Source organism: Capricornis sumatraensis, chromosome 4 (genome assembly GCF_032405125.1).
Source record: "Capricornis sumatraensis isolate serow.1 chromosome 4, serow.2, whole genome shotgun sequence".
Lineage (NCBI taxonomy): Eukaryota > Metazoa > Chordata > Mammalia > Artiodactyla > Bovidae > Capricornis > Capricornis sumatraensis.
Window position 1 is genome coordinate 154,238,794 of NC_091072.1, and position 19,854 is coordinate 154,258,647.

The following is a 19,854-nucleotide window of genomic DNA, read 5'->3' on the forward strand; positions in this document are numbered from 1 at the left end:
TGACCCCATGGGCTGTAGCCCACCAAACTCCTCCGTCCATGGGATTCTCCAGGCAAGAATCCTGGAGTGGGTTGCCATTTTCTTCTCCAGGGGATCTTCCCGACCCAGGGATCAAACCCAGGTCTCCCACATTGCAGGCAGATGCTTTAACCTCTGAGCCACCAGGGGATACCTAGGTTTAAATTCTGGCTCCTGCTTTTTAACTGTGTGATTGATCAAGTAGGCACTCTAAGCCTCGGTTTCCTCCTTTATAAATTAGGAATAACAACAGTGTCTACCTCAAATACTGGCTGGAGTGGAGACCTTGAGGGGTCCAGGCAAGGGCAAATGTGGGAGAAAACTGGTACTCCTGGTACTTTTGACTTGCTAAGGGGCAAGCTTAAAAATGGAATTTTTTAGAAGGAGTCCATTGAGAGACTGAGTGAACATGTCCAAAAGTGAGGAGGATGTTTTGAGATTAGAGGAAGATAAAGAGAGAAGAGTACTGCCAAAAGAGTGGAATTTTGGCAAAAAAAAAAAAAAAGATGGCTTCAAAAAATACAGTATGTGTAAGAAGTTTTGTTAAATAACCCCACCCACTATTTCCTCTCAAACTATGCAGAAAAATCTACACATTTTTAAAAATTTTGAAGACAGAATTCTGGGTTTTGGGTGGTGAGATGGGGAGAAATGTGGCAATATTTTGAGACTGCCTTCATAGAGAAGGGAAGTCTAGGAGGTGAGCTAGGGCTTCCTTGGTAGCTCAGCTGGTGAAGAATCTACCTATAATGCAGGAGACCCCGATTCAATTCCTGGGTCGGGAAGATCCCTTGGAGAAGGGATAGGCTATCCACTCCAGTATTCTTGGGCTTCCCTGGTGGCTCAGACAGTAAAGATTCCATCTGCAGTGCGGGAGACCTGGGTTTGATCCCTGGGTTGGGAAGATCCCCTGGGGGAGGGCATGGCAACCCACTCCAGTATTCTTGCCTGGAGAACCCCCATGGACAGAGGAGCCTGGTGGGCCACAGTCCACGGGGTCCCAAAGAGTTGGACATGACTGAGGGACTAAGCACAGCACAGTAGGCAAGCTTTGAAGGGGTGATATGAGAATTACATGAGATGATAAGTGAAAGCATTTGGCACATGGTAAGCAACCAATAAATATAAGCGGTCTTAATTTCAAATAATTTAAATGTTGCACAAGGTCAGCATGCTAGTGATCTTGGCTTAATGTTTTTTCTCTACCATATTGCCTCTTCAGTTCAGTTCAGTCCCTCAGTTGTGTCTGACTCCTTGTGACCCCATGAACCACAGCACACTAGGCTTCTCTGTCCATCACCAACTCCCGGAGTCCACCCAAACCCATGTTCATTGAGTCAGTGATGCCATCCAACCATCTCATCCTCTGTCATCCCCTTCTCCTCCTGCCCTCAATAATTTATACTAATGATGTAGAATCAGTAAGTGACATCCTTAAAGAGTAAACTGCACATTTACAGGACTAAAAACATTCTAAGATGACTTTTTGTTTTAGGGAAACAAATACACAAATGAAGTAGGGGACATCAGGGTCTTATTTGTTGCTTATCTGATTATTTGCTGTGGTATGGAGCTTCACAGGCTGATACTTTGACTATTTCCAGGCCTTTATCAACTGGATCATTCTAGTCCTAAAATCTGTATCTGTGAGCCTTATCTAGGAATTACTGCTCTGCTGTATCATATGGCAGCTCCTTGCCTCTATAATTTTGCTCCTTTTTAATACGATGTGCCATTGAGTAGTATAATGCATGGGATATAAGCCTCAATTATTGCCAGTGTACTTGGCGACTCATACCAATTACAGTGATATTTCTCTGACAGGCTCCAAGAGAGCTGCAGCTTGGAGTTCCTTAATACTGAGAAACAAAGATATTTTCTTTATGGAAAGTATTCTAATAGCATTTGGAATTCTTTAGTTTAAAATTTCTTTTTTAATTTAGTTGTGGCAATTTATGTGCTTTACAGCACATGCATTTAATTTATATTGTCATAATATTAATACATTTTAGAATATACTAATTACAGTGAAACTTGTTTCTGTATAACCTGGCTAGGTGGAGGAGATGCTATTTCAAAACAGATTCACCAAGCAAAAATACGAGCCTTTGTTACTTTCTTTGGCTCTTTACCTAGCTTCCTTCATTACAAATCTCCTCTGCTCTCTGACTCTTCAATTATCTTCTTTCTGTCACCTCTTTATTTTTCTCTTACTGGAGTCAATTCAAAATGATTTGATTCTCTTTGAAACTTTTTACAAATATAAGAAAAAGAATCCTATCTGACCTAATTTCCACAGACTTCTTTTGCCTTCTAACTCTAGATCGACAGTTTTGGCCTCTTCAATGTTCCCTCCCGACACCTGAAGAAAGAACATTGCTCTTTAACTTGTACTGTTTTATTTGAATGCAACCCACTTCCTCCCTCTGAGCCAATGAGTCATTTTCTCTTTTTAAAGTGAGCCTTAAAAATCTTCCATTTCTCTTCAGCTTAAAATTATTCTTTTTGTGAAGTACTTCATGTCCTGTGTATGAAAGACACCACATAAAATAGAGATTGCCCTAACCATTCAAGGACTACAGACTTTGCATGACATATCAAGACTTTAAAATTTAAATTAAATGGACATCATGTATTTTGTTTTTCCCTAATGGAGGCAAGGCAGATAGTCTCGTTTGTTCACTAGTGAATTCCCAGAATCTTGTTACATAGTATATTTTCAATAAATATATATTGAATGAATAAATAATTTCTCTCTCCCCAGTCATTTTAACATGCTTGGACTTTCCTGGCGGTCCAGTGGTTAGGACTCCACACATCCACTGCAGGGGGCTCAGGTTCAGTCCCTTGTTAGGGCGCAAAGACCCCACATGCCTCAAGGTGAGGCCAAAAAGAATGACCAAACCAAAAAAAAAACCATGTGCTTAAAACCTTTCATGTAATTAAAACTTTTCACATTGGAATCTCTTGTAATTAAGTAGAAAATAAAAATGGTACTGAAAAGTAAGAGCTATATCAAACTGCAGAAGATGCAGCAATAATCTTAGGATGAGTTCAGAAAATGCCTAAAGAGAGATACATTCATTTCAGAACAATTTTCAGAATTTACAATATTATATCAAATATCTTCTTATATATATCAATGATTGATTTATCTGCTAACAAATGACATACTGACTCAGTTTTAAAGTAACAGAACTTTGTACTGCAGCCATCACAGTAATAACTGATTTAAACAGAGTCTCCAATAGGGACTTCTCTGGTGGTCCAGTGGCTAGGACTCTGTGCTCTTAACTCAGGGAGCCTGGGTTTGATCTCTGATTAAGGAACCAGATCCCATATGTTGCAACTAAGAGCTCACACGCCCAGTGAAGATGGAAGATCCTGTGTGCCTCAACTAAGAGCCAGTGCAGCCAATAAATCAATAATTAAAAACAAAAGAATCTCCAATAGATGCTAAAATCAATGGGTGCAAAACATGATACTTACATAAGTCTCAAAGTATCACCCCAGAAATTACTTATTAATTACCAAGGGGAAAAGGTTTTTTACAATGGAGAAATCTGGTGAACACCATCTTAATCACATGATCAAACTTAACATCAGTAATAATGGGACAAACTGAAAGAGTGATGCCTCTTGATATGATATATGGAAAAGTGATATATAACATCACTTATATAGTTTTCCTGCCAAATGTGTTTAACGTTTTAAATAATGAGAAAAAAATAAACTCCACATTGAGAGACATTCTGAAAAACAATTGGCCTGTGCTCTTCAAAAATGTCACATGCTCCCAATGCAGGCAGCATGGACTTGATGACCCTGTGTGCCGCATGGTGCGACAAAAACATCAATGTCACAAAAAACAAAGGTTGAGGAGCTGTTCTGATTAATGGAAACTAAAGAGACATGACAAGTACATGGAATGCATGTTCCTTCAAACTACAAAGGCTATTATTGGAACAACTGGAGACACTTGAATATAACTGTATATTAGACAACTAGTACACCAGTATTAAATTAGCACCCTGACTGTGCTAATTATGTTGTAGTTATGTACAGGAATGTTCTTCTTAGAGGAGATATGCTGAAATTTAAGAAGTGAGGTGTCATGATGTCTGCAAATAATTCTCAATAATTCAGGGAAAAAAACTCAAAGGTTTCACAGAACACATACATACATATATAAGCCTGTGTACGTATGCAGTATATAGAGAGATTTTACATACACATGCACACACACAAACACATATGTTAACAACTGATGAACCTAGGCAAATGATATTACTTGTGTATTTATTGTGCTAGTCTTGAAACTTTTCTCTGGCTAAAAATTATTATAAATAAAAAGCCATTGAAAAGATCTTTAAAAAAGCAATACATAGATTCAGGGTTATTTGGATTGCTTATCCAGATACATACTGCTCAAAATTTTTGATGGTGGCAACTAACCTTTCTTAGAATTCTCTGTTTCACTAGACTACTTTCACTCTCCTTATCTTTCTATTCACTGCCATCTTTCAAGAAGAGGCATCAATATGTAAGTTATGTGCACAATACGTCAACAAAAAATGAATATTTCTAACATGGACTAGCATGGACTGAAATTCTGTTTCCTCAAATAGGAGACTTCTCTCCTAGGACCTCTTACAAATATACCCCATGTATATCCTGTAGAGAGCCTGCTTTTCTGTTTTCAGGCTAATAGCTTATTGGTGCAACAAAAACCATTCATGTATTTTTGGTGAGAGAAGTCTCCACATCACTTCCTGCACATAATAAATGTCACCTCCCCCCCCGTAAGAAACCATTCATGTATCTTGTATATAAGTTTTTATTTCCAAGATTTTTTTTATTGTTCTCCAATATCCTTTTAATCTTAGACAAAAAAGAACCCCAAATATCCCTGAAAATAGTTAAAATATTGTTTTGTTTTACAAAGCACTAGAGACAAATAGATCTGGATAACAAATAAGTGATATTTGCAATTATAAAGTAATATGCACTGTGTAAAACATGATTTGTGACAGATTTGTGCCCATATCAAGACTGATAATTTTGGAATTATTTCCTATTCTACACTCTAAACCCTTTTTTTTCCACTTTAACGCTTCTGATGTTAACTTTTGTGAAATACAAAAGCAGAATATTGGGGCTTACGTCATAGTTGCTCCTGGGTCAGCAGTCATTTGATTGGTCACAAACACAGCTACATTATATTCTGCATCAAGAAATAAAATGAAGAAACTAAGAGAATGACAATATAAATATTAAAAGTTTATTGCTTAGATTTCAGAGTTTAGAAACACTGTGCCATGAATTTCTTTGATAAACAAGATTACATTCCTGTTTTTTCACTGTTAACACAAAGTTATTGTTATATTATTTAGGTACCTTATTGTTTTAGAATCAGTATTTCTGGTTTTAAAAAAGTGTTGTATCCCCATGAAGGAAATTTTATCTTTTAAAAAACAGATTGTCTCCTGACATTATTCTGAGCTTCTCTGCAAAGCTTATTCAGCAAATAGTCACAGATGCTATTCTAGTATCACCGTTTATTTTAAACATCTACCTTCTGAGATTTTTTGGAGTCGGGACAACATCTGGGCCAGTTTTTGCTGCCGTTCAGCCAACTCCCCACGACCACTGAAATCCACTCGGAAAAGTGCCATTATTGAATCAATGATCTGTGCAAAATTAATGTAAAAATAAATAATGCATTTGGAAATGGAAGCTAATTTGAACTAAAATCAACAGAAGAAAGATAATATGCTAAACAGCTGCAGATTGAACAGTATTTAAAAGCTTGTACCAGTAGCTTAAAGATGCCAGCTTCTTCATGGAACTTTGCTGCTACATAATCAAGTAGCTCCATCTGATGTTCACCTGATGGGAAATGCAGTGGGAAAATGTTATAAAAGCTAGAAGAAGCGGAGACTAAGATCATGTATGTCCTTGAAACTCAGCAAAAGAGAACCCCTGAAGGATTTCTTAATTATTACTTTATTAAATATGGTAGCATACATACCAAATGATACCTTATCCAAAAGAATGTTACTCTCCATTTCAAAGACAAAGAATAAGAAATAATTTGAGAGCATTTCAATGTCTAAGGACTTAGATAATAAAATCTGTGGGCTGACTAAATAAATCTGGAGAAAAGTAAAATAGAAAGAGAAAAGAATAATGTTAAAATAAAGTATCGTTCAAATAATACATCAATGCTGCCAATTTTAAAACAGCCTAAGCATCCAATTGCATGGGGTTCTTACTAGTATATGCACGTGCATAAAGTACATTGTCCAGAACTGCATTATGGTCTACATTGAAGCGATCAGCAATGTCCCGAAGGCGATCTGGACGGCTGGAGCATGCCAGATTAAGGATCCAATAAATCAATTCCAAAAAGTTTAGACAACAACTACAAACAGTAATGCTCTAAGCAAATGAGAGGCAAACGCTCTACCTGCATAGGTATTCTGAGGATGCTACTAATCACCTAAAATCTATATTAGACTTTATTTTTCCTAAGTGCCTTAATTAGATAGTAATAACAGTGATAAAAATAATGAGACAGTAATGAATTTAAATATTAAATTATCTAATCTAAACAACAACCTTGGAAGTGAGTTGTTATGGCCTATATTACATTTTACAAATGAGGACATTGACAGAGATTAGGCAAATGACTCAGAGGTAAGCAGCAAATCAGTTATAAGAGAAAAACTAGAAATTAAGATTTGTGAACCTCTTTTGTTCTCAGTTCTATAAAAATAGATCTCTTCTATGAAGATAATATCACTGAATTATAATTCAAGTCACTTCAAAGTGAATTAATTCACTCATGTTCCTCACTTGTTCAACACGCAACAGTTTAATATACCACTAATCACATGTTGCCAATAAATGATAAATTTGACTACATGAACCAAAGGATCAAAAAAGTCACTTTAAGGGTACATACAGAAAGGAATTATCATATAGTTTTTCATTTATTTTGGGTTTAAAATCCACTTTCTTCTAAAGGAGTTGTAATAGCATTCTTAAATTAGTAAATTCATAGAGGGGACAAATTCGGTGTACCTGGAAAGGTATTCTGGAAGATGTTAATATTCACTTATATCTATCTAGACTATAAAGAGTATTAATAAACATCTTTTTAGGTCTTTGGTGATCCCAATATTTTCTAAAATGACATAAGATAAAATGCATGTCCATGGACTCATTTCACTTTGTTTACAGTATCTGTGTTAATACTGATCATACTATGCTGTGCTGTACTTAGTCGCTCAGTCATGTCTGACTCTTTGTAACTCCATGGACTGCAGCCTGCCAGCCTCCTCTGTTCATGGGGATTCTCCAGGCAAGAATACTGGAGTGGGTTGCCATGCCCTCCTCCAGGGGATCTTCCCAACTCAGGGATCAAACCCAGGTCTCCCGCATTACACAGTTTCTTTACTGTCTGAGCCACTAGGGAAGCCCAAAAATACTGGAGTGGGCAGCTTATCCCTTCTCCAGGGGACCTTCCCTACCCAGAGATAGAACTGTGGTCTCCTGCATTGTAGGTAGATTCTTTACCAGGTGAGCTACCAGGGAAGTATAAACCAGGGACCATTTATAACCTTATTTGTTGACACTTGGAACTAGTCCAGTAAATGTTGAACTGTCTTTAGCATTTCCCAGTCATGCTGCTGCTGCTGCTAAGTTGCTTCAGTTGTGTCCAACTCTGTGTGACCCCATAGACGGCAGCCCACCAGGCTCCCCATCCCTGGGATTCTCCAGGCAAGAACACTGGAGTGGGTTGCCATTTCCTTCTATGCATGAAAGTGAAAAGTGAAAGTGAAGTCGCTCAGTTGTGTCCGACCCTCAGTGACCCCATGGACTGTAGTCTTCCAGGCTCCTCCATCCATGGGATTTTCCAGACAAGAGTACTGGAGTGGGGTGCCATTGCCTTCTCCATCCCAGTCATCCTACAGCACTATATATGTTTTCTTCAGAGCTACAGTGACAGCCACTAAAATCTTCTACTGCTGCTGAGTATACTCAGATGTTACTGGCAGACAAGTCAAAGAAGACAAGGAATTGAAAGAGATAAAAAATTTTTTTTTCACTATGTCAGTTTTTATAAAACCAGGTGACTATATAATCAGGAATGTAAAGTTGGGCTTACACTAAAAGGAAGTTCAAGCCAATTTACAAATGTTTTTTAGCAGATCAGCGTATGGAATTATCAGCATATTAACCAATTACCAGTGCAAGCCACTATGGAGGATTTAAGGAGTCATAAGATAATTTATGCCATAAGTAAGTGTAAAATATAATTATGTAGGCAAAATATAAGCACATAAAAAGAAAAATATCAAGATAGAGCAGTATACATGTAAGAGACACTGAAAGAATGAGAACATTTCACTTGGGCCCTTGCACATCCTTGTTCCTCTGCATTCCCTCTTACACATGGCTCTTAGCTGTTTCTACCATTCTGGATAAAATCCAAATTGCCAAATAGTGGCAGATATTCTTCAAGAACAATTCCTCCCTCTCAAAGAACCATATTTAATCAACTATTTCTGAAACTAGCTGAACTCCAGCTGAGCAATTCTTGCTTCAGTCCTATTGTTAAAAGCAATGTCTTCTGAGCCTGATAGCTCCTCAAACTATCGTTATTTCTTCTTCTATTTATTGGTTAATTACACACTACATCAATTCCTTACTGTTTACCTGCAACAAGTTTCCATCATCTTTCTTTACTGCAAATGGTCTCTTGGACTCCTAATTGCAAATCTCAGTGATCTTTCTCAGTTTACACCCTCTCTCTGTATGGAACCCCTTTTCTTCTTTAAAAAAAATATTTTTTTGGCTTCATGGTGTCTTAGTTGTGGCAGGCAGGTTCTTTCGTTGTGGCGAGGGCTTAGTTGCCCAGGACATGTGGGATCTTAGTTCTCTGACCAGGGATGGAGCCCACATCCTCTGCCTTGAAAGGCAGATTCTTTACCACTGGACCACTGGGGAAGTCCCAATCCTTTTTTGAAACTTTCCTTATGTTTGGCATCCACCACCAGATTACTTCATCTATCCCCTCTTCCTAGACATAGGTATGCCCCAAAGTTATGCTCTCCATTCTCTTTCTGTAAACTCTCTTGCTTTTCCCTGGCCATTCCATCCATATCAAGCTGAGTCCAACATTTTCAACTGCCATATGAATGTCTTTCTGTACCTCATATTCAACATATTAAAATGAAACATCATTTTTTCCTTTGAAACATGAGCTTCTGAATTCTGTCATCATTACTCTGAGTGTGTAGACAAACCTATGAATGGTTTCCCAAACCTCTCTTCCCTTTGTCGATCAAGTACAGTCATCAAATCTCATTATTTGCCTAGAATACTCAAAAGTATCCAATTTACAAACCAGCTTTAAGGCCCTTCATGTCTAAGAGCCACATTTCCAGCCTTGCATTCTGAAATAACTTGATACTTCAACAAAACTGCAATTCTTTTTGTTACCCAAATAGGCTCTTTTCTTTTTCCTTTCGTATTTTTTTTCAGTTCAGACCTTTCCTTTATTTGAGACCATGACTTTAAATGAGTCAACAATCTTCTAATTATTAATCTAAATCTTTGGAGAAGTAGGAGGATTAAAAAACAAATAAGATATAATTTCCTCTCATGAATTTGTTTTGTTAATTTTATATCAAACCCATTTGGAGAAGTGAAACCTTTTTAAATAAAACATGATTTGATCATAGAAAAAAAAGCATGGTTACCAAAAAGGAAAAAGCAGTGGAGAGTGATAAATTAAGAGTTTGGAATTAACATATATATGCTATATAAAACAACAAGGACCTACTGCCTACTGTATAGCACAGGGAACTATATTCAGTATTTTATAATAACCTATAAGGGAAAAGAATCTGAAAAAGAACATATATATATACACACACACACACACGGGCTTCCCTGGTGGCTCAGACAGTAAAGAATCTGCCTAGGTTTGATCCCTGGGTTGGGAAAACCCCTGAAGAAGGGAATGGCTACCCACTCCAGTATTCTTGCCTGGAAAACTCCATGGACAGAGGAGCCTGGCATGGAATCACAAAGAATCGGACACAACTAAGTGATTAACACACACACATGTATACATATGTATGTATATGGGCTTCCCTGGTGGCTCAGAGGTAAAGAATCCACTTGCTAATGTGGGAGATGCAAGTTCAATCCCTGGGCTGGAAAGATCCCCTGGTAAAGGAAATGGCAAGCCACTCCAGGATTCTTACCTGGGAAAGCCCATGGGCATAGGAGCCTGGTGGGCTATAAACCATGGGGTCACAAGAGTTGGACACAACTTAGTGACTAAACAATCACAACAATATACATGTGTGTATATATACATGTGTGTGTGTGTGTGTGTGTGTGTGTGTGTATACCTATATATATATAACTGGGTCACTTTCCTGTATACCTGAAACTAACATGACATTGTAAATCAACTCTATGTCAATAAAAATAAATACACAATTCTTAAAACGATTTAAGAGGGAAAAAGTGATTTGAGAACTCAACTAGCAACTGTTTCCCCTTGTTTTTTTTTTCATTATTATTGGTTTACAGGATAGTTATAAAAATGACACATTTCAAACAAATTCTCTTTTATAGTAATAGTACTATATCACACTATTATGTTTGCAATTTGCATAAATAAAAGGGTTACAAAGTATTTTCTGTATCGATGAAAATAATCTTTCCTCCTGAGTAGCCACCTGCTCCTGGAAGTTGAGCTGTCACTAGGAAGCAATTAAAAATTAATTAATATTAACAAGAGTGAATAAACTCTGTACAAAAGGATATACAAATTAACATGGGATTTATTCTGGTTGCAACTCTCTAGCCATCTAGCAAATAATAGTTCTAAACAGCATGTTATATTTTTATATTACTAACCAGTGGCAAAATTATAAGTATTCTTCCAACATAACAGTAATTCAGCAAAGAATGTTAGTATCTTTCACAATGGGAGATATTCATGAAATTTAGTTCTCCTAAAGAACAGAAGTAGAATAACAAGGTCCTAATGTATAGCACAGGAAACTATATTTAACATCCTGCAATAAACCATAACAGAAAAGAAGATATATATGTGCATAAATGAGTCACTTTGCTGTACAGCAGAGACTGGCACAACATAGTAAATCAACCATATTTTGATAAAATTTTTTTTAAAAAGAACAGAGGGAGAATTTAAATATTACTTTCCTCCTATAAGAAATAATCACAAATATAATTTATGCTATGCAACTCATTTAAGTAACTTTTCAATTAATGTATGCATTAATTTTAAATGTATTTTCTTTATATGTAGCATTAACACTAAGGAATTATTTTACATTAAGCACACACATTATTTCATTTATTTTTCAAAACAATCCTAAAATGGCCCTATCATTATTCCTATTTTACTGATGGGAAAAATCTGAAAGGTGAAGCAACTTAACCAAGGTCATGCAGCTATTAAGGGTAGACCTATTTGTATTCCAGAATCCCCTTACTAAACACTTACCCATGTTCCTTCTACTTAGGTCTAAGAAATGCAATACAATGACTTTATGTAAAAGGAGATATTTTTGCTTATTTTAAGTCTTTTTTAGTTCCACCCTTACTCTATGGAAAGTAAGGAATTCTAAAGCCTCAATAGATTCTGTGATATTCTTATAAACATGATATACAAAAGACAGAATAAGAAATATCAAGGCCATGAACAAATACCTCTCTCCACCAATACATTCATATATCCATTTACCTCCTCCCTATTTCCATTCAGTCGTTCAGAGTGCGGTACATGCAACATGACCTCATGTATCACACATTTACAGACCAGCTCTGGTATCTGTATAACCGTGGGGAGTTAAGTAATCTCTGAGTTTTAGTTTCCTTGCAAGTTTGTTCAGATTACATGCGATTATATATCCTTACCACAGAGGGTATGAGAGAGTTGGGTTTTTCCAGTTCGAAATTCTGTGAAACATAGGGAAAAAAATAGTTAATAGTTAGATTATTTTCATAAAGACTAGATATGGTCTCAGAGTATGGTTTCCTTTTCCAACTGTCAATCTCACACACGAAGTGCCTCTATGTCATGAATGGATTCTGCATATATGAATACCAGTAATAAAAAGAACTTTTTAAAGGTTTTCTTTTTCAGAACTGTCCTTTAGATGATAGTAAAACCCAAATTTTTCTTAGGAATAATCATATAAATGAAAGTGTAAGGCTCCACCACAGGAAAGAGACCTGGAGTTTTCCCACTGATCAGAGTGAGTGAGTGAGTGAAGTCGCTCAGTTGTGTCCGACTCTTTGTGATCCCATGGACTGAAGCCCACACCAAGCTTCTCTGTCCATGGGATTCTCCAGGCAAGAATATTGGAGTGGGTTGCCATTTCCTTCTCCAGGGGATCTGCCCAACCCAGGGATCGAACCCAGGTCTCCCACATTGCAGGCAGAAGCTTTAACCTCTGAGCCAGACTTGCCTCCAACCTCAAATTGGTGGTATCTCCTAGCTACCAACAAAAGCAAATACTCTCTAGAGAAAAACATCCCCACTATACCAATTTAGGCCTATTGAACTTCAACAGATTAAAATCAAGAAATATGTTCACAAATATCAATAAACACACAAGAAGGTAAGTCATTCAAATGGGTTTCCCAGGTGGCTCAGTGCTAAAGAATCTGCCTGCAATGCAGGAAATGCAGTTCAATCCCTGGCTGGGGAAGATCCCTCGGGGAAGGAAATGGTAATCATTCCAGTATTCTTGCCTGCAAACGTCCAAGGACAGAGGAGCCTGGAGAGTTATACAGTCCTTGGGGTTGCAAAGAGTTGGACATGATTTAGTGACCAAACAACAAGCCACTAAGACTGGAAGTCAACAGAAATAAACAAAGATTTATTTCTCCAAGTCAGCAGAAACATCAACACTGAACAAACAAACAAAAAAACAGATTTGGTTCTCTCAGGACTGAAAATAATGGAACTGTCAGGAGCAGTACATAAAATAGCTATGCATGGATTTCTTTTTTCTTTTTGGCTGCACCACGAGGCTTGTGGGATTATAGTTCCCCAAGCAGGGATCAAACTCAGCCCCTAGCAGTGAGAATGCAGTCCTGATCTCTGGACTGCCAGGGAATTTCCAACTTTTTTTTAAATAGAGGATACAACAAAGAGAAAAATCTATTCTCTGTGCTCCTGAAATATGCATTTCTTAAAAATATTAATAAGATCAGTCTCATTATACAACTACTTTCTGAAGGTATGAAAGGAAAAAATTTTCTTCTATAGGAATCAGAGATAAAAAGATGAAAAATGTCAATAAAACTCATCCGTTGATGTTGGAAAATATTTTAATTGTAGCCCAGAAAGATCTTGCATTATGATAACTGATATTTCATCATAAGTTCCAAAATAGATATAATTTATCATTGATATGGCTGTGTATACATACATATATTTTTCATATAACAAAATATTAAGCTTTTACCTACCTCCAAAAGCTTCTGTGATTGCCATGCTTTCAATTCCACCTCCTAGCAACTTACTAGAAATAGAAAGTAAGCTTCAGTAACAGGAACAGAAATAGAAATATCAAGAAAGGAGAAAGGGCTAATATCATTGGTATTATTTCTATCTATGTACTGATGCGAAGAACCAACTCATTGGAAAAGACCCTGATGCTGGGAAAGATTAAAGGTGGGAGGAGAAGGGGATAACAGAGGATGAGATGGTTGGATGGCATCACTGACGTGATGGACATGAGTTTGAGTAGGCTCTGGGAGTTGGTGATGGACAGGGAAGCCTGGCGTGCTGCAGTCCATGGGGTTCCAAAGAGTCGGACATGACTGAGAGACTGAACTGAACTGATCTATGTATCTTTCTATCTATCCAAGATAAACACACATTCTTGGCTGAACAAATGGCTTCCCACCTGCTTAGATCACAGGTTATACTGTGCATGGGTAGGGGGATCAACAAAACAATCTATAAGTCCTGCTGTTCCCACTCCTGTCTACCAATAGGAAATGAGCTATGCAGGCCTTATATTTCATTCTTCTTTAGAATTGAACTGAGGTTTGAATAAATGGTTTTAGTTATTAATTGGGTTTTTCATACTGTGCTGGGACTATGTTTCTAAAAATCAACCAAATATCCAAATTTTTTAAAGTACTGAGAAACATGAAAAATAGATATTAGGAGAATCCAGTGATTGTCACCATGATTGACATATCTCACACAAGCCGAATTCTATGAAGAACATGTCAGAATAGAAAATATTCAAAGATGTGATAGGTACTGCTAGCAGTTAGAAAAAGAACTGTCAGGTTTTGACAGCATGTACTTAATTGGTAACTCAGTGATTTAGTGCATTTGATATATATTCTTGATATGAAAAGGCCTAAAGTTAAACAATCTCATTCATTCATTTAATACAACAATATTAACTATAGTAATTGCCCTAAGATCTGGTAGGAGCACTTTAAAAATCTTTGTAGTTTGTATTAGCATGACTTTTTGGACATGGTCACAGATCAGACAGAGCTCTAAGAGATGCGGATAATTTAACAGATGTACATTTAACATAGTTTGAGAGTAACTTACATGTAAATTGAAGCAATGTTGGAAGTTGGCCACAAATTTAGTGAGAGCTGTGGACTTCAATGAGAAAAAGAAAAAAATCTAGATACTGACCCGCATAAACTGAATCTAAAGGACATGCTGGAGAGACCACTCCATTTGAAAGGCATATTTAGAGATTCTATATTTAGAATTTATTTAGATTTTTATTTAGAGATTCTATAAGTCTACCAATTATTAAAGGAAGTTTTACTTGTCCTGATTTTTCATCTTCAGAAAAACCACCTAAAACTTTGGCTTAGAGAAATTTTAAAGAAATGGCTATAGCCCTGGAAAATCTAAGACAAAATTTCTGGTGGATATTCTGAAAAAATGAATCCCCAATTCAACTGAAACTGTACCCCAAAGTGCTTGGGATAGCATAACTGTTCCCTTGGGAAACTGAAGAAAATTTAGTATTAGGAATAGAAATAGTGCCTTCAAATCTTGAAAGATTTTAAAATAGAGACAAAAATCAAACTCATAAATTACTATTTTCATATTAATTTTGGGAATAAACTGTGCATATTTGGTACTTGAAAGCTCTCATAGTTTGAGAATTTGACATTTTTATAACATAACATATTAGCCTGTAATTGATTAAATGATATAAAACTGCAGTTTTTAAGTTGGTAGCTAACTTTATACACAGTATTTGAACGTTTCAGAGTGTCTAAGGCTCACTATACTTATAAGTTTAATTTATTAAATTTATAGGGGCTTCCCTGGTGGCTCAGATCATAAAGAATCTACCCGCAATGCATTAAATTTATAAGACATTCAAGTAATTGAAAAGATTTTAGTAATTATACAAGCAAAGTTCTGAGGAGAAATATAATTAATTTATAAATATAGGTTAAAATAGTCAAGGAAATTTGGTTAACCATATTAGAAAAGTTCCTTAAAATTTGTCAAATTTATAAATGGGCCTGCAGCTTAAGAAAAAATATATTAAGTAATAATATATACTGCTTCTGCTGCTGCTTAGTCGCTTTAGCTGTGTCCGACTTTGTGCGACCGTATGGACTGCAGCCTGCCAGGCTCCTCTGTCCATGGGATTCCCTAGGCAAGAGTACTAGAGAATGCCCTCCTCTAGGGGATCTTCCTAACCCAGGGATCGAATCCAGGTTTCCTGCATTGCAGCAGGCAGAGTCATTACCACTGAGCCATAAAGAAAGCCCCGATAATATATAAATAATAACGTATATTACTTAATAATATATAAGTAATATAAACAGTAATAATTTCTCTAAGCCAAATTTTAAATTTTTTATTTATTTGTTTGTTTGTTCTGGCTGTGCTGGGTCTTTGTCGCTGCATGTGGGCTTTCTCTAGTTGCAGTGAGTGGGACTACTCTAGTATTTTTGGAGCTCTGGCTTCTCATTGCAGTGGCTTTCTTGTTGCAAAGCTTTGCCTCTAGAGCATGCAGACTGAGCAGTTGTGGCGCATGGACCCGTGTCATACAGGATCTTCCTGGTCCAGGGATCAAACCTGTGTCCGCTGCACTGGTAGGCAGGTTTCTTAACCACTGGGCCACCAAGGAAGTCCAGCCAGATGATTCTTAAACTATGATGTGGTAGAACAACTGGAGAATATCAAGTCATCATTTGAATCAAATTATTTTGATCAACCTGATTTTGACCAATTTGTCTTTTTAAAAAAATATTTATTTATTTTGGTTGTGTTGGGTCTTAGCTGTGCCACGTGGGTTCTTCTCGCAGTATGCAGGCATCATGTGGGATCTTGGTTCTCCAACCAGGGATCAAACCCATGTCCCCTGCTTTGGAAGTTGTATTCTTAACCCTGGACCACCAGGAAAGTACCTGACCAATTAGTCTTGGAGCAAGATTTCCCAAAGACTCTTCTTTAGCTGTTATTTGAACAAAAGGTTCTGTGATTTTAAAAATTTGAGGCAATGCTAGGTTAAACAGGTGTTTTACTTCACTGTAGGAATTCAGACCCTTTAATAAAATGTATAAATCTCTGAGAAATACAGTTTATTGCACTTCCCCAACATATTTTACTATTTGCTTATTCAGTCAATTAGTTATTCCACAAATATTTACTGAACATCTAGTTTGTGCCAGAGATTGCTTTGTGCACTTGGAGTAACGTGTGTATGTGCTCAGTGCTCAGCTGTGTCTAACTGGAGTAAAGCAGTGAACAAAAGAGACAGAGCCATCACTTTGTGGAGCTTACATTCTAATGAGAAAACAGACGATAACAAAAGTAAGCAAAATATGTGGTATGTCAGATGTTATTAGATGGTATGAATAAAAATTAGATCTGGAAAGGGGATAAAAGGTGCAGAGGATGAAGGCAGGAAGTTTTCAAATAAATTTTAAAAGAAAATGATCACAGAAGACCCTAGTGAGACATGGACATTTTAGCAAAGACCTGAAAAATCTGACAGCAAGCCATGTACATAATGAGAAAAGAGTGTTACAGGCAGAGGGAATGCTAAGTGCAAACGCCCTGAGGTGGGAGTGTGTCTGCCATTTTCTAGGAATAGCAAAAAAAATAGCACTGTTGGTACACAGTAAACCAGAAGACAAATAAAAGGTTAGATTTGAGATTAGAGAGGATTTTTGGCTTCTGCTGAGTGAGCCTGGGGAGTCATTAGGGTGTTTTGGACAGAAGAGTATTATGATCTGATCTATGTTTTAAAAACATTATTCAGGTGCTTCCTTGATGGTTCAGTGGTGAAGAATCCTCCTGCCAATGCAGGAGACATGGACGGGTTCAATCCGTGGTCCAGGAAGATCCCACATGCCGCGGAGCAACTAAGCCCTGGTGCCACAACTGTCGAGCCTACGCTCTAGATCCCTGGAAGCGCAACTACTGAGCCCAGTGCCACCACTACTGAAGCCCATGAGCTCTAGAGCCTGGGCTCTGCAGCAAGAAAGACCACCGTAATGAGAAGCCTGTGCACTGCAATGAAGAGTAGCCCCTGCTCCCAGCAACTAGAGAAAAGCTCGCCGAGCAACGAAGACCCAGCACAGCCAAAAATAAATAAATAAAATTATAAAAAGTTTATCCTGCCATCTATGTGAAGAATAAATGGTAGGGGCAAGGTCTAAAGGAAGGAAGCTAGTTAGAAGTTATTATCAATAATCCAGAAGAGATATTAATAGGTGGTTTAGACCAGTGAGGTAACAAAGGAGAAGGTTGTGAGAAGTAATTAAATTCACATTTTTTTCTCCCTCTCTGTACACACATAGATACAAGTAGGAAAAATATACATATATACTTTGTATTATGAAAAATTTCAAACACAAACAAAAGTAGACAAAAACATTATAACAATGAACCATCATGTACCTTATCCCTCAGCTTCAACAGTTATCAACCATGAACTCATGGCCAAAATTTTTTCCATAAAAACTGCCAACCACTTCCCTCCCTTTTCATATTACTTTAAGCAGATATTAGGCAACATCAATTCATCCTAAATATTTCAGTAGGTATCTCTACAAGATGAAGACTCTTATTTTTTTAATATAACTGCATTACCATATCACATCTAAAAAATTAGTAATTCCTTAATATCAACTATCTAGTAAGTGTTCAGTTTTCAGTCTCATATGTCTTCCTGTAGTGTGTTTGAATTAGGATCCAAAATAATATCTACATATTGAGATTAAGTGACATGTCTTTTAAATGCCTTTTAATCTCTAGGTCTTCTCCCTGACTCCACCTCTTTTCTATTCTTTATAATTTATTTGTTGAAGAAACCGGTTGGTTTATTCTAAATACATTTGAAGACAGAGCAGACAGGATTTGTTAATAGATTAATTAGCGTGTGAGGGGTAAAAAAAGCACCAAGGATGACACTAAGGTTACAGATCTGAGGATTAGGAAAGAGATCTGAGCTGAGGGAGATTTTAGGAGGAGCAAATCTGGGGCAAATTATAGAAATTTGGTTTTGGACCTGTGACATCTGAGTTGCCTACCAAACATTCAAATGGGGAGGCATATTTGACTATGAAGCTCTTTTTTTTCTTGGAGTTTTTGTGAGGTCAAGGTTTTGAGGAAGTATTGAGTATTTGAGGAATACTTTGAGGAAATACTGCTTTGTTCAAATTGCTCTTAGAAACTTCTCTAACTTATGAAATAGTAATTCTGCCTACTAAGGCAGGGAAAAAAAAACACACACACTGTAGTCAACTTGCATTGGGAAGATGGGGACTATGTCTTGGGAATCATAAGATGGTAAAAAAATAAAGGTGGGGAGGAGTTAAAACTGCTGATGCTGAAAAGCAAAACCAACATTGGATTATTTCTTCTAAAATATTCACTCTAACAACTGAATTTTTAAAAATATCTCTTTGGTTGTGTCAGGTCTCAATTGCAGCATGCAGGATCTTTGATCCTCAATGGAGCATGCAGGTTCTTTTAATTGGTTGCAGCATATGGGATCTAATTCCCTGAGGAGGGGTGGAACCTGAGCCCCTGGCTCCCCTGCATTGGGAGTTCGCACTCTTAGCCACTGGACCACCAGAGGAGGCCCTAACAACTGATTTTTAAGGAAAACCAAAAGTGAAATGGAATTTCCTTGATCAACCGAGAATAAAAAGGAAATGAAAAGTTAAACTGATTTCTTTATGGCTTATTGATTAATACAGACTGATTCAGAAACTACTTATACTGTGGGTTTGAATTTCTTGTAAGAAAGGTAATCCCATATTTACAAGCAGTCTAAAATTTCTTTGCTTCAGTTGCCGTCTGAGGGAAAAAAAATTCTGCAAAGTAAGAAGCTATTTCTATTGTTATTTATAGTCAAAATAACAACTCAGATAGAGAAAAGAAAGGTAGTATTCCAAAGACTGTGCTTAGTGGTTATAAAAAATATGAATACATACTCAAATTCCTGGCTCCCAGTGGTGATATGGAAAACCATCTTCCTCTTCTCACTATACTCAAATGCAGTCAAGAATCCTGGTTCCTACAGAAAGACAAAAGGAAAGGTTAAAAAAAGATATAAGATGAATATCTTAATTTCAAATGCTGCTAAAAACTATATACTTGATTCTCAGTCATCATTTGCTATTAGCTACAGTTCATTTGTCTTTGAAGGCAGCACAAGATCATGGTTAAGAACACAGGCTCTAGAGCCACCTTACCAAGGTTCAAACTACGTCTCTATACTTATTAGTTGTGTAATGTGTGGTAAA

The 19,854-nt window shown here is 37.0% G+C and overlaps 1 protein-coding gene across 2 annotated transcripts in view; it reads right to left on the reverse strand.

Annotated features, from left to right (window-relative positions):
- The window catches only part of DMC1 (DNA meiotic recombinase 1), a 32,613-nt gene that overhangs the window by 9,320 nt on the left and 3,439 nt on the right, over positions 1-19,854 (reverse strand). Inside the window, exons 4-11 of one of the 2 annotated variants that reach the window (XM_068971071.1) lie at positions 19,543-19,625; positions 13,555-13,607; positions 11,992-12,033; positions 10,733-10,805; positions 6,294-6,385; positions 5,834-5,907; positions 5,594-5,708; positions 5,182-5,242 (exon numbers count right to left, since the gene is read on the reverse strand). In XM_068971071.1, coding sequence (XP_068827172.1) covers positions 5,182-5,242; positions 5,594-5,708; positions 5,834-5,907; positions 6,294-6,385; positions 10,733-10,805; positions 11,992-12,033; positions 13,555-13,607; positions 19,543-19,625 — 593 coding nt within the window. The remainder of the gene's footprint in view (positions 1-5,181; positions 5,243-5,593; positions 5,709-5,833; positions 5,908-6,293; positions 6,386-10,732; positions 10,806-11,991; positions 12,034-13,554; positions 13,608-19,542; positions 19,626-19,854) is intronic. The other variant, XM_068971072.1, reaches the window with a different exon arrangement.